The sequence below is a fragment of the Malus sylvestris genome, chromosome 8 (genome assembly GCF_916048215.2).
Source record: "Malus sylvestris chromosome 8, drMalSylv7.2, whole genome shotgun sequence".
Taxonomy (NCBI): Eukaryota; Viridiplantae; Streptophyta; class Magnoliopsida; order Rosales; family Rosaceae; genus Malus; species Malus sylvestris.
Genome location: NC_062267.1, coordinates 17,101,132 through 17,116,342, shown reverse-complemented (window position 1 = coordinate 17,116,342; position 15,211 = coordinate 17,101,132). Strand labels below are relative to the sequence as shown.

General features: G+C 35.9%; 1 protein-coding gene and 1 non-coding gene across 2 annotated transcripts; both read right to left on the bottom strand.

Annotated features, from left to right (window-relative positions):
• Nucleotides 1–2,129: 2,129 nt before the first annotated feature.
• TRNAE-CUC (transfer RNA glutamic acid (anticodon CUC)) lies at nt 2,130–2,202 on the bottom strand. The gene has a single exon. It is a non-coding gene; the product is annotated as a tRNA-Glu (tRNA).
• A 425-nt stretch (nt 2,203–2,627) lies between these two features.
• LOC126631412 (uncharacterized) lies at nt 2,628–3,134 on the bottom strand. Its single transcript, XM_050301547.1, has 2 exons — nt 2,822–3,134; nt 2,628–2,758 (listed from the first exon to the last, which is right to left on the bottom strand). The coding sequence occupies exons 1-2, from the start codon at nt 3,132–3,134 to the stop codon at nt 2,628–2,630; spliced, it is 444 nt and encodes a 147-aa protein (XP_050157504.1).
• Between the last annotated feature and the right edge of the window lie 12,077 nt (nt 3,135–15,211).

Genomic DNA, 15,211 nt, shown 5'->3' with positions numbered 1-15,211 from the left:
ATTCTATTTAATCACAATCTGTTTTGCTTTACATTTGTTTTTAAAGTTTGAGTTTTAAAGTTTTAATTTCGTCAAAATCATTCCCCCATCTATTTTAAAGTGTTAGATTAGTTAGAAATCCATTTAGTTGTGTTTCTAAGTGTTTTGAGTCAAGTCATAGTCCAAATTCGTCCAAAGTAGTGTAGGTGCTCAAAACTGCCCAGAAAGTGGTTTTTAGGCAGTTTTGAGCCTTCTAGTTGCTGTTTTGAGTTTTTAGTTTGTTTAGGTGTTTTAAACCCTAGTTTTGCATTAACTGAGTCTAGTTTAGTGTTCTACATTATATTTTTATGTTCTTGAGTCAGTTTTACATTGATTAGCATCCCTAGTTAATCCCCGGTTAGAACGATCCCTATTTGCTCATATACTACAATTGTCATCCATAGGGTTTAATTTGTGTGTCAAGTTAATTTTCACATCACCTGATTAAATTAAAACCAAGGAATTGTAGCATGAATTTTCTCCAACTTATTAATTTAATTACATAAATACAAAGCCATGTAATTCCTTTCATTTAAATCCAAAATTTAACAAGAAAATGTAACTTTCGGGATAAAATATATATGAAAATATGCACTCATCAAATACCCCCAAACTTACATTTTGCTAGTCCCCGAGCAAAACAAAGAAAACATGAAAAAGTAGCAACATGAAAAACAATAGCTTCCCCTTATGTGACCCTCATAGAATTTTATTCAAGAAAACAAATCTTCAAGAACCTTAGCTAGCACCAAACAAGCTAATCCAAGCTCATCTTCCTTATTCAAATGTTAGCAGTAACCTTTTAATCATCCATGAAGTGTAGTGTGTGTAATAGCCATGCTAATGCAATTTCAAGTTTTTTTTTTTAAAACACCACTTGCAAACTAGTGACCTTCTCACAGGACATACACTCAATCACACATATATTTAGTTTAATGTATTTCGCTCAAAGAATCAAATGTGAAAGATCTACCATAAGCTTGCATAAAGATCTCATCTCCACAATCATAATTGCAAAACTTAAATCAAGAGGACTTTTATTGGTTGTAATGAGGCTTAGGGAGAGGCCTATAGAAATGAAAGGATAGGTAAACACAAGTTCCAAGCTACATTGCAAGCAATTCTCTTGTTGAGATTTATAAGAACTCAAGCTTTCCAACCACTCTGTTATTACCTCCAACCACACCCATATACTGAAACTTAAAAAAACTTTTTATTTGCTTTGTATACAATTTTGTTTTTTTGCCAAACTCCTTCAAAGTACTACACAAACATTTCTCATAAAACAATCTCACATTGCTCACTAGCCAGCTTAGAAAGGGCAAGGAAAAATATTTAAGGTATAAGGGTAGACATATCTGGTGATAAGAAATAAAAGGCTCAACATATACGGCTCAAATTGGCAATCTAATGATATCATTTTTCTTTAGGAAACATGCTTATTTGGGCCACGGTGATAAACCTAATGCCTCTATCCTTTTCAAGTTCATGCAATCAATGACAAACATTTCGAAAGATCGTTACGCAAGTTCTAGAGATGTAGGTCACAGAAGTTCATCACACATAAAAGAATATGAAGGTATGAAAAATGCACACACTTTCAATAGGCTCAAAAATTCACATAGATTGTATATGGTCACTATATTCACATATGAAGCTTTAAGTCATGCTTTAGTTTCACATCAACAAGGCTATGTGGATTTGGTTTTTCAAAGATGAATAAACATGTACAAGGCTAACAAGAGAATAAGGAATTTCACACAATACATGCTTACTAAGTTCTTGATCATCGTGGTTCAAATTCAATCCAATTATATCATTAGGTCAGGAAACTAACAAAAATCTAATTCAAAACAATAAATAAAACAAGACAATATTTTTTGAATTTTCAAATTTTCTGAATGTTTTTATGGTTTTTGTTTTTTAGAGTAAACACAATAAAGGTCGTACCCAGTGCACAAGGCTCCCGCTTTACGCAGGGTCTGGGAGAGGTCAATGTCGGCTAGCCTTACCCCCATTTATGGAGAGGTTGCTCCCAAGTCTCGAACCCAAGACCTACCGCTCATGGGCGAAGGCACTTGCCATCGCACCAAGTGCGACCTCTTAAAGAGTTCCGTTGCCGGGACTTGAACCCGGGTCTTTCGGGTGAGAGCCGAATATCCTGACCAACTAGACTAAAATGGAATCAAATCAAACCAGTTCTTAGTCGAAGGTACGAAAATTTTCAATTCGGTCATTTTTTCAATCCTTACCCCCAAACCTAAAATGGACATTGTCCCCAATGTCAGAAAACACAATAATGCATAAAATAAAAATAAAATAAAATAGTAAGAAACAAAATAAAGCATTTGGACTGAAAACTTCCCCAATTTGCAGTAAAAGCAAGCGATGACCCCCAAACTCCAATTCTGCAATCAACTCCAATGGTGGACACGATCAAATTTTCCTACAAAGAAAAGAAATAATTCAGTTTAACATGCAAGAAAATTCAGAAAACAAAAACAAATGGAAAATTGAAAATGACATAAAAAGACAATGAGTAGAAATATTGGGTTGCCTCCCAATAAGCGCTTGCTTTTAGGTCCACAGTCGGACGGTACCAAGAGTAATCATCCAAGGGGAGATGGTTCTTGGAGGGGTACAATCTCCACATCATGCTCCGCAAAAGACTCGTAATATGGCTTCAGTCTATGCCCATTCACTTTGAACACGTTTCTGGTCTTTGCACTTTGGATTTCCACTGCACCATGAGGAAAAATATTAGTTATAACAAATGGACCGACCCATCGAGAACAAAGCTTACCTGGAAATAACTGAAGGTGAGAATTAAATAGAAGAGCTTTTTGTCCAATGGAAAAGCTCTTCCTTAAGATCATCTTGTCATGAAATGCCTTTGATTTCTCTTTGTATATTCGACTAGACTCGTATGCATCATTCCGGATTTCATCTAACTCATTCAATTGAAGCTTCCTCTGTTGTCCAGCAACACTCATGTCCATGTTGTAAGCTTTGATCGCCCAATAAACTAACCAAAATGGGGACATTCCAATAGGAGTCTTATACGCCCACAATGCATCGTTTAAGCGCATGCTCCTATCCTTCCTACTAGGACTCATAGTTTTCTCCAAAATTTGCTTCACCTCACGGTTTGATACTTCTGCTTGACCACTAGTTTGTGGATGATAAGGTGTAGACACCTAATGTGTGACATTGTACTCCCTTCATCGCTGATGATTGCTCTAGGTATTCCAAATCTTGCAAAGATGTTAGTCTTAATAAAATATGAAACAACTCTTGAATCATTAGTTTTGGTGGCTTTTGCTTCCACCCATTTAGAAACATAATCCACAACCAATAAAATGTAAAGAAAACCATTAGAAGATGGAAAAGATCCCATGAAATCAATGCCCCACACATTAAAGATCTCAACAATCAAAATAGGGGGTTTGTGGCATTTGATTTCTTGGGCCCAAGTTACCTGTTCGTTGATAATGATCACATGTTGCACAAAACTCGTATGCATCCTTAAACAAGCTAGGCCAATAAAAACCACTTTCTAACACCTTAAGAGCTGTCCTCTTTGCTCCAAATGGCCGCCACATGCATAAGAATGACAAAAAGTTAGAATAGGTTTAAACTCAGATTCAAGGACACACCTTCTAATCAATTGATCAAGGCAATATTTCCACAAATAAGGATCATCCCACTCGTAGTATTTGGCGATTTTGACAAGCTTATCTTTCTGAGCATGTGTAAAATCATCCGAAATCTATTTGGTGACCTTGTAATTGATAATATCTGCATACCAAGGGTCAATAGCCTTTAATGAAAATAATTGCTCATCTGGAAAACTCTCACGTAAAGGGATGAGATCTTCCTCTGTGTTTGAATGCACAAGTCTGCTAAGATGATCTGCTATAACATTCTCACTCCCTTTCTTATCCTTGATCTCCAAGTCAAACTCTTAAAGTAGAAGTATCCATCGAATGAGTAGCGGTTTTGCATCTTTTTTTGTGAGTAGAAACTTCAAAACTGCATGGTCAGAAAACACAATAACTTTAGTCCCAATTAGATAAGATCTAAATTTTTCTAAAGCAAATACAACAGCTAAAAGCTCATTCTCTGTTGTTGAATAATTCAAATGTGCCTCATTGAGTGTTCGAGATGCATAATAGATGACATGTGGCACTTTGTTGACACGTTGCCCTAGAACTGCACCAACAACATAGTTTGAAGCATCGCACATTAACTCAAAAGGTAAACTCCAATCTGGTGGCATGATCATAGGAGCCGTGGATAACAACTCTTTAAGCTTATTGAATGCTACCACACACTCTTCATTCATATCAAATGTTGCATCCTTTTGAAGTAAACTGCACAAGGGTCTAGAAATCATTGAGAAGTCTTTCATAAACCTATGGTAGAAACCTGCATGTCCAAGAAAATAACGAACTTCCCTGATAGTAGTAGGGAGGGGTAAAGAACTAAAAAGTTCTACTTTAGATTTATCAACTTCAATTCCATTTTCAGATATGATATGCCCTAGAACTAATCCATGTGAAACCATGAAATGACATTTTTCCCAATTTAAGACCAGATTAGTTTCTTGGCAACGTTTTAAAACTAGGTACAGATTATGTAGACATATATCAAAAGAGTCACCATAAACTGAAAAATCATCCATGAACACTTCAATTATTTTCTCAATCATATCAGAAAAGATACTTACCATACACCTTTGAAATGTGGCGGGAGCGTTGCAAAGTCCAAACGGCATCCTGCGATATGCAAATGTGCCAAATAGACATGTGAAAGTCGTATTTTCTTGATCCTCCGGAGCAACTGCAATCTGATTATATCCAGCATAGCCATCAAGAAAGCAATAATGAGAATGACCAGCTAACCTTTCTAACATTTGATCAATGAATGTGATTAGAAAGTGATCCTTGCATGTAGTGCTATTTATCTTTCGATAGTCTGTACAGACTCTCCAACTATTTTGCACACATGTAGGCACTAGCTCATTAGCTTCATTTTGAACAACTGTGACTCCAGATCGCTTCGGAACTACTTGGATGGGGCTCACCCACTTGCTGTCCGTGATAGGATATATGATGCTAACATCAAAGAAGTTTCATAACCTCTTTCTTGACGACCTTCATCATGAGTGGGTTCAAACGGTGTTGAACTTCCCTTGTTGGTTTTGCACCATCCTCCAACAGAATCCTATACATGCATGTAGCTGGATTTATACCATTAATATCTACAATGCTCCAAGCTATGGTAGTTTTGTGATCCTTCAGTACCCGAATTAGTTTATCCCTCTTTTCTGTTGTGAGTTGTGATGATATGATGACTGGTAATGTTTCATCCTCTCCCAAAAATGCATACTTCAGATGTTCAGGAATCGGTTTAAGTTCAATTTGGGTGCCTGAATCAAAGAAGGAAGAGTTTTTTCATTAGAAGTAGAAAGAGAAATAAAATGAAGAAGACTTACCATAAATTAGTGAAAGTGACTCAAGAGCTACCACTGTCTGGATTAATTCTTTTTCACTGTGCATGGAATAATTAAGATGTCCATGTGTAATGCTATGTGCTAACGCCTTCTCTATAGTATCTTGTCCAACACCTTCATTAAAACAATCTTGCACAAAATTGTCGAACACATCAATAAACAAACAAGATTCAAAATCACTAGGGTACCTCATAGCATTGAAGATTCTGAACTTGATGTTTTCTCCATCAATTTCCATGGTTAAAGTGTTGGAGATATGCCCTGAAAGTCAATCTTTGGAAGAAACCTTTCAGGACAATGTCTATATGTATGGAAAAACTCTAATACATCAAAACGCAAAGTCACTCATTAGGACTATCTCAATAAATGATATACGTCCTAAAGAGTGAATCCATGGACAATGGATCGATGGAAGAAGTAATTTAATGATGTTAGACTGCAGAGACCTTCTTCACATAACCATGATGTCCAAAAAGGTTCCTGGTCATAGGATTGTCGGAGGGACACTGACAATACATACTATGTCCCCTTCCAATGGGAAGGATGGAAAGTCTCATGCCATTCGCGTAGTGACACTAAGACAAGTATGTAGGTACTCATTATGGGAATGAGTTCACTGAACACAATCAAACGAAAGTACTTGCATGGAGGTCTACTCACATGTCAAGCAAGTGACTCTACTGGTTGGAATAATGTAACTAACCTTTGACCTGAGACATCATAGTTGTCTTGGGGATACGTTGCTGATCATTTGATAATGAGATGTGATCACATCTCATCTTGGATGTGTTATATGCATTGTTGGGGTTAGTGATTTATTCTCAAAGGCATGTGAATGATCAACAAGGGATCTCTAATCCTCGTTATGAGAGGATGAATACTCTAAGATATGATTCAGGAATCTTCGGCTGAAGTATTGAGCGTAATGATGGAAAGCGTTCCTATACGACTCAATAGAATCATATAACTTGATATAATCACATTAGGGGTTTGACATTAAATATCCATACCCTAGTAATATGATTGTGAATATTGTATTAGAGAATGATCGAATTACATTGTAATTCCAACTGAATAGGTTCTCCGAACAAATTCTACATTAGCTTGGGTAGCCATGATATATGGTTAGATGTCACTCATGGCTTGTGGGTTCTTCTAGATGATTAAATAAGTAGTCATCAAAGAATAAGGAGAATTGAAAGTAAGTTTTAATTCACTAAGTGATTGGATTAATACAAATCAATTGGATTGGTACCAATCACCTCACTGCCTTGCTAATTAGAACCTAAAATGATTGTACACCGAAACACTCTTGTAGTGAGACAACTAAAGGATGATGGAATAAATTAATTGGATTAATTAAGTGATATGATTAATTAGAAAGTCTAAAGAAATCATAGAAGCGATGAAAGATCGTTTTGGACTTAAAGAAAAGTTCGGGTTCATTTGGGCCCATTAAGCCCAAACCCATTGGGCTTTTATTTAAGCATAGGATGACTTGAAATGATAAAAGCCCAAAGCCCAAACAACACAAAAGGGGCCGGCCAAGGAGAGAGAGAGAGAGTCAAGTTGTTGACTCATTTCTTAGACATTTATAAAGGAAGTTTAGTGAAAAGTTTCATTAGGATTTTTTAGTGTTCTTTTTCACAAAAGAAGAAAACAAGTCTCTCTGTCTCAACACTTAAAGGCCGGCCACCATAAGGGAGAAATAACTAATCATCTTTTCTCCCTTTTTGGTTATTCCATTATCCATCTCACTACACTAGTGGGTGTGGATCTTTTAGAGGTCTTCTACTTTGGAGACTAAAGGAGAAAGGAGCTCTAAATCTTTCAAGGTGGAGGAAGTTAGGAGGGAGGCTAGACTCAAGAAGTTCCAAGAACAAAGAGCTTGGAGGTGCTCCATCTTTGGTCTCAAGTCTAGATCAAGAGGTATAAAACTATACCTTCACTTTGTTCTTCAATATTTTCTTAGATGCATCATATATGAACCTATACTTCTTGAAGGGGATTTGCATGACTATAGCTTTGATATTATGTGATAACATGCTTCCGTTGCAAATGTATATAAATTTTGAAATTGTATATGCATGCTAGTCACTAGAAATCCCACATAAATCGCATTATTTCCCTTCAAGTGGTATCAGAGCCAAAGGTCTATATTTGATGTGTCCTTTTGGATTTTATGCATATGGGTTTTAATTTTATGTTTGACATATTATTTCTTCATTCAAAATATGTTTATCTTTTGTTTTTCAAATGTTGAAAAATGTGTTTCAAGAGTTGAAAAAGATATGTATGCAAAAAGTGTTTTGGATGCATGAATGAAGAGTGAGTTTTTGAACAAAATTTGGGGCTTATGTACCATAGGGGAGGGCACGGTTTTGGGGGATTTTTTGGCTTGTGTTTGCGTTTTCTTTTAAGTCACACACACACACTTTGAAGCTAGAAAGTAGAGGTCTTGTCACTTTTGTTTTTTGGTTTGAAAAATCACCAAGAAAGTACAAATCTTGAAATTGTTTTCATGGTTTTATTCTTGGTGTTCATGGTTTTGATTTTGGTGTAAAAGGTTTTGGTTTTGCGTTCATACTTTGTTGTTTGAATTTGGGTGATAAACTTGCCATCAATAGCTTTCCATTGATTGACTCCATCCTAGACTTGACTAGGAGACCTTACACCTCTCTTACCTTTTTAAGCCAACTTGCACAAGTGGGTGACAAGGATAGCTAGGCCTTTGCTTTATTTTGAAATTTAGGGAACATGTATGACACACTCCCTCTCCCCCCATCACATAACCGGCCACCCTATTGATGGGTCCTCTATGGGCTATTTTGCAATTTTAGAAGTTGATTATACTTTCTAGTATTTGCGGTTTGACCCCTAACTTTTCATAATTGCATTTCGGCCCCACCTCTTTATGAGATTAAAATGTTATGATTTTAATTTTGTTTGTAGCTTAAACTCATCATATAATTATGCCCATACTCCCTCTTAGTATATGTAATTTGTAGGAATTTGTACAAATCGGTTTGTAATTCTTATTACTTCTTTATCTCTTTCAATTAGTTGATTCCCTCTAGTACTAGACTAGAGTTTCTTTAACTATTGGTAAAGAGACATATTAAAAGGGGTTTTTCATGAGATTAAAGATTTGTTGGGTCCAACGCCCTAATTAGCAATGAATGATTGTCTTTCGTTTCTAATGGCTCAATGAATAATTGGATTGAAAGTGCATAATTAAAACGTTGCATTCCTCCCTAGATCTTATTCAACAATGTTGGCTCGTTGTTGAATCAACCTAATAAGTCCATAGTCATCCAAAGAGCCTAAGATAACTATAAAGTCCAAATTTAAAGGAATGCAAAAACCTTGGTAGTAGTAGTCACTTCCAATATTTGAAAATTTTGTTTTTGATATTGATTTGTTTTTCTCAAAAACAAATAGTGGGAGTATCATACGCTACTAAACTTAAAATGAACACAATTAGTAGTAATATATATTTCCAATATTTTGAAAATTGTTTTGATATTGATTTGTTTTGCCAAAACGAATAGTGGAGATATCATATGCTACTAATTTCATTTACTTTGGACTAGTAGTTATAATAGGACACAATTTATTTTAATGTGATTAAATAAATAAAATGATGAGACCTTAAAATCCCTCAACCAACATCCAATATTAAGTTGAAAGCGGAGAGGTGCTTTGAACACTTCTTCGTGGCCTTCCACCATGGTAGGCTCCAATCGTTTATGACTCATACACCGCCTTCACCCTATCATGGGGGAGTTCAAAGTATGTGCTTATACTCATGAGGAGTCTATTTCAAACATTTGATGTGGTGAAGGTAGGCAATAAGTATGGCCAACATCGTATCATCGTGAGGTGGTACTTGAACCCCTATCTAAACCTGCATGGTGGGTCAAAACTTAACTAAGAGAAATGGTGCCAACATCATATCATTGTGGGGCATTGTTCTCTAGAGGCCAACTAGATGGGTAATCACAAGAGGTTGTTGTGAATGGGTAGTTCTACCCTCTCATTATTATTTTTGCTAGCCAACATCGTATCATCGTGAGGTGGGCTTGGTAATAGTGAGTCTCCCATAACCCGCTAGGAACTTTCATTGAAATCTCCCGGATTGCATCTTGAGGGATATGGAATTTGCCAAAAATAATGGGTGGTATCATTCGGTTTAAAGCCCCAATCGTTTGACTTAATCAACAATCAAACAAATTTATTTTATTGTTATGTATTTAGATATGGTTGGAAGCACACTTGCAAAGATACTCGACAAGCGTTGCCTTGAGGGGCACAATTTCCCATCTTGGTATCGTAATGTCAAGATTCTCCTAACCTTGGAGAAAATTGTTTACGTACTAGACAAAGCTCCACCTCACATACCTCTTGGCCCTGAGGCCATTGAGGATGAACGTGCTAAGTATGACAAGCACATTAAGGATGATACACAAGCCAATTGCTATCTGTTGCCTTCCATGAATGAAGAGTTATAGAGACAGCACAAGGGTATGAACAGTGCATCCTCCATCATACTCCATCTTACGGAGTTATATGGTGAATGGACGCGCAACCGTCCCTTCAGCACTGTCAGTGAACTTGTGAAGACCAAAATGGTCAAGGGAGCCCCAGTACATCAACATGTACTGAAGATGATTGGATTCATTGAACAATTGGAGAACCTAGGTACTCCACTTGACGGGGAATTGGCCCAGGACTTCATCTTGGCTTCTCTTTCTGATTCGTTCTCGCAGTTCGTTATGAACTACAATATGAACAAGATGGATAGCACTCTCTCTAAGTTACTAAACATGTTAGTAACCGCTGAGAAGACTATGAAGAAAGAGAATGTTGTGGGGACTGCTGCAGTAGCCTACAACAAGCCGTCCACTTCCAAAGCTAAGCCGAAAGGCAAAGGCAAAGGAAATGAGAAGAAGTCACCCACTCCTAAGGCACAAGGAAGAGTGAAGAAAAAGAAGGCAAAGGAGCCCAAGGGGACTTGCCACCACTGTGGAAAGGACGGGCATTGGAAGAGGAATTGCAGGTTATACCTAGCATCTCTGAAGGACAAGCCACAAGGTATGGCTTTTGTTCTTATCTTCAATTCTAATTGTTAGATCTTCTAATCTTTATATTTGATATAAAATGCTAATCACTTATGCAATTGTATGTAGGTGATGGAGCCAAGTAGAAGATGGACGAGCAAAGAAAAGAATGGAATGAAGGGTTCGGCCATTATTTTTTTTTTTGCTAACTACTTAGGAAGTTTGTTAGGCACATTAAAGATAGTCTTTAAACTTTCTTATTTTGCTAAGAACTTATTATGTGGCTTCATATGATGGAAGACCCACTTTTGGTGCCTATATGAAGGTATATAATTAGTCTCTAATGTAGGAGCTAATTCTTTTGTATTAAAACATTATGAATGTTTAACTTATCATATCAATGTAATGTGATGAATGCCTTCTACTAAATTTGTTCCTCAAAGTAGTATTATGAATTGAAAATTGTCTTGTTGTATTATAGTTTAGATACAAGAAATGTATCACTTATATAATGCGATGTCCAAACCTTGGATTTATCAATTAAGGATAGATCTTACATGTTGGCCATAGATGGATACAATGAATCTTTAGATTTGGTTCCAATTGCCTACATATGAGTTCTATATGAATTGAGAAAGTCTAGAGATTCCTTTCTTGAAGAAAAGGAAGATCACATTATAATGACATAAGTAATCCATAAGAAAAACGTTTCTTATATGGTTATCACTTACTTAACCACAATAACCAAGATCACTCTTGGTTCAATTAGTAAGTTTCGAATAACTAATTGGACATTCTTAAATTGTTTTAAGAAATGTCAAATATGTTAGTGATCAAACCAATGATGAAGTGTCTAAATCTATAAAAGGTTTAAAGACTTTAGTCACTTAATAACAAGACATGAACTTAGTGGAGTTGGAATAATAAGCTTAAAAGGTTCTAAGCTACTCCACAATGTCCTCTACCCGTATACTTCATAATTATACACTATGAATGTATAATGCGATTTCTCATTAAGGTCATGAGAAACAGTGGGAGGTGAGAAAAGGATATAAACTTGAATATGATTGGTTTATAGTTGTCTAAAAATTAATAGTACATCACTATTATTAATGAGTTTGTAATTTTAATTGTTAAAAGGTCTCAAACTCTTTGAAGCGTTAAAATTCTATGTTGTGTAACATTCTAAGAATAACCTATGAATGTTGGTTTCACCAACCTAGCACAAAATCGTTATGTGTTGGGAGTTGTCCATCATTCTCTTTTATGAGAACATGCTAAGTACAAAGCAAAGGGACAAGTTGATGAAATAAAAGGGAATAGTTTCAAAATGAGTCACAACATATAGTTTAACAACAAGAAAATCCGATTTCAACACCTCATGTAACTATAATGCTCTATGTAGTTTTAACAAGGAATTAAATCAACCACCTAGTCAGAATGGTTGAACTCCTATATCATTAGTAGGAGCCATGCTTCCACTAATGATTTGGATAATTCTTATATGACTACTTTAAAAGGTTTTAGTATGAATAAAACTTGAAATATGATGTTTGACACCATATAATTTAAATGAATGGACTTGATAAAACAAGTCACACATTTCAAATGAAATTACTTGAGAAGGAATTCTTTTGTGTATGTTCGTTTACATAACTTGTGTTAGCTAGAGTTGTTGATTGTCCAAAACTGTTGAGACATCATCAATAAGCTAATGGATCTTAAAGATTGTCAATGGATCCAAGACAAGTTAGTGGGAGCTATATGCATTCAAATCAAGAAAATATAAGTGTTATGTTTTTCTTAAGGTTTCAATTGAATGCTTAGTTACAACAAAGTCAGTGGGAGTGATGTCATACTTTTGAGCAACATATTATGAATGAAGTCTATTTGATAGACGTAATAAATATTGATGTTACTCAAAATGACAAATTGTGACAAGGTCAATTTTGAAGTACGGACTTAAAATGGACTTATTGATATAGCAAGGCTATCTCAAGAAAGTTGTATAAGGAGATTGAATCTCAAACGTTGAAGATTTGAGAAAGTATTTCTACATATTTTAGAGAAATTTCTTTCATGACCCTTATAAAGAATATGTCACAAAATCACAAAAGGGACACATGTATGGACTTGTGAGTTGATATCCAAAAGTGAAAAAAACCATAAGGGTTGTCACTTTAAGATATTACTATGGCCCAGGATCAAAACCATAGCAACTGATAGAAAATTATTACCTTTGAGAAAGGAACATCAGAGTAAGACTCTGGAAGCGTGCATTCACTTAGGTTATAAACCAAAGTGACAATAACCCATTTTAACAAATGGAACTTCATGGTGGATGAAGTACTAATCATATGAAAGTATTGTTAGTATGGTACTAAGATGGTCTCGAGGTTGGAGCAAAGTTTGTATAAAGTATACAAACGAAATATATGTTGATATATATTAAAGTTTTAGAAACAGCTTCAAAAGGTGTTTCGAATAGACAAGGTTCATAATGAACCAATGATTGAATCCAAACCATAAGGTCGTTAGTAGGATACTACGACGTAATGGGGCGATAGCTCAAGCCATGGAATCAAGGTCTCATCAAAGTATTTGAACACAAAGAAGAGACAACATTAAATGTTTTGGAAACATTTAATAAGTAAATCCTTTTAAGTTAAAAGGATTAATGCATAACTTAGTTAACCTACGAGCTCAAGTTCACTTAACTAGCATCTATAAGATGCAATACTGATTGACTTTAGTGCAAGTGGGAGATTGTTGGAGATATGCCCTGAAAGTCAATCTTTGGAAGAAACCTTTCAGGACAATGTCTATATGTATGGAAAAACTCTAATACATCAAAAGGCAAAGTCACTCATTAGGACTATCTCAATAAACGATATACGTCCTAAAGAGTGAATCCATGGACAATGGATCGATGGAAGAAGTAATCTAATGATGTTAGACTGCAGAGACCTTCTTCACATAACCATGATGTCCAAAAAGGTTCCTGGTCATAGGATTGTCGGAGGGACACTGACAATGCATAGACCAGTACCTACTATGTCTCCTTCCAATGGGAAGGATGGAAAGTCTCATGCCATTCGTGTAGTGACACTAAGACTAGTATGTAGGTGCTCATTATGGGAATGAGTCACTGAACACAATCAAACGAAAGTACTTGCATGGAGGTCTACTCACATGTCAAGCGACTCTACTGGTTGGAATAATGTAACTAATGCTTTGACCTGAGACATCATAGTTGTCTTAGGAATACGTTGCTGATCATTTGATAATGAGATGTGATCACATCTCATCTTGGATGTGTTCTATGCATTGTTGGGGTCAGTGATTTATTCTCAGAGGCATGTGAATGATCAACAAGGGATCTCTAATCCTCGTTACGTGAGGATGAATACTCTAAGATATGATTCAGGAATCTTCGGCCGAAGTATCAAGCGTAATGATGGAAAGCATTCCTATACGACTTAATAGAATCATATAACTTGATATAATCACATTAGGGGTTTGACATTAAATATCCATACCCTAGTAATATGATTGTGAGTATTGTATTAGAGAATGATCGAATTACATTGTAATTCCAACTAAATAGGTTCTCCGAACAACTTCTACATTAGCTTGGGTAGCCATGATATATGGTTAGATGTCACTCATGGCTTGTGGGTTCTTCTAGATGATTAAATAAGTAGTCATCAAAGAAGAAGGAGAATTGAAAGTAAGTTTTAATTCACTAAGTGATTGGATTAATACAAATCAATTGGATTGGTACCAATCACCTCACTGCCTTGCTAATTAGAACCTAAAATGATTGTACACCGAAACACTCTTGTAGCGAGACAACTAAAGGATGGTGGAATAAATTAATTGGATTAATTAAGTGTTATGATTAATTAGAAAGTCTAAAGAAATCATAGAAGCGATGAAAGATTGTTTTGGACTTAAAGAAAAGTTTGGGTTCATTTGAGCCCATTAAGCCCAAACCCATTGGGCTTTTATTTAAGCATAGGATGACTTGAAATGATAAAAGCCCAAAGCCCAAACAACACAAAAGGGGCCGGCCAAGGAGAGAGAGAAAGAGTCAAGTTGTTGACTCACTTCTTAGACATTTATAAAGGAAGTTTAGTGAAAAGTTTCATTAGGGTTTTTTAGTGTTCTTTTTCACAAAAGAAGAAAACAAGTCTCTCTCTCTCAACACTCAAAGGCCGGCCACCATAAGGGAGAAATAGCTAATCATCTTCTCTCCCTTTTTGGTTATTCCATTATCCATCTCACTACACTAGTGGGTGTGGATCTTTTAGAGGTCTTCTACTTTGGAGACTAAAGGAGAAAGGAGCTCTAAATCTTTCAAGGTGGAGGAAGCTAGGAAGGAGGCTAGACTCAAGGAGTTCCAAGAACAAAGAGCTTGGAGGTGGTCCATCATTGGTCTCAAGTCTAGATCAAGAGGTATAAAACTATACCTTCACTTTGTTCTTCAATATTTTCTTAGATGCATCATATATGAACCTATGCTTCTTGAAGGGGATTTGCATGACTATAGCTTTGATATTATGTGATAACATGCTTCCGTTGCAAATGTATATAAATTTTGAAATTGTATATGCAT

Coding starts and splice junctions, on each gene's coding strand:
- LOC126631412 (XM_050301547.1), bottom strand. CDS start 3,134: ATGAGTCCTAGTAGGAAGGATAGGAGCATGCGCTTAAACGATGCATTG. Junction 2,759..2,821: donor TCACCTTCAGTTATTTCCAG/GTAAGCTTTGTT, acceptor CTCATGGTGCAG/TGGAAATCCAAAGTGCAAAG.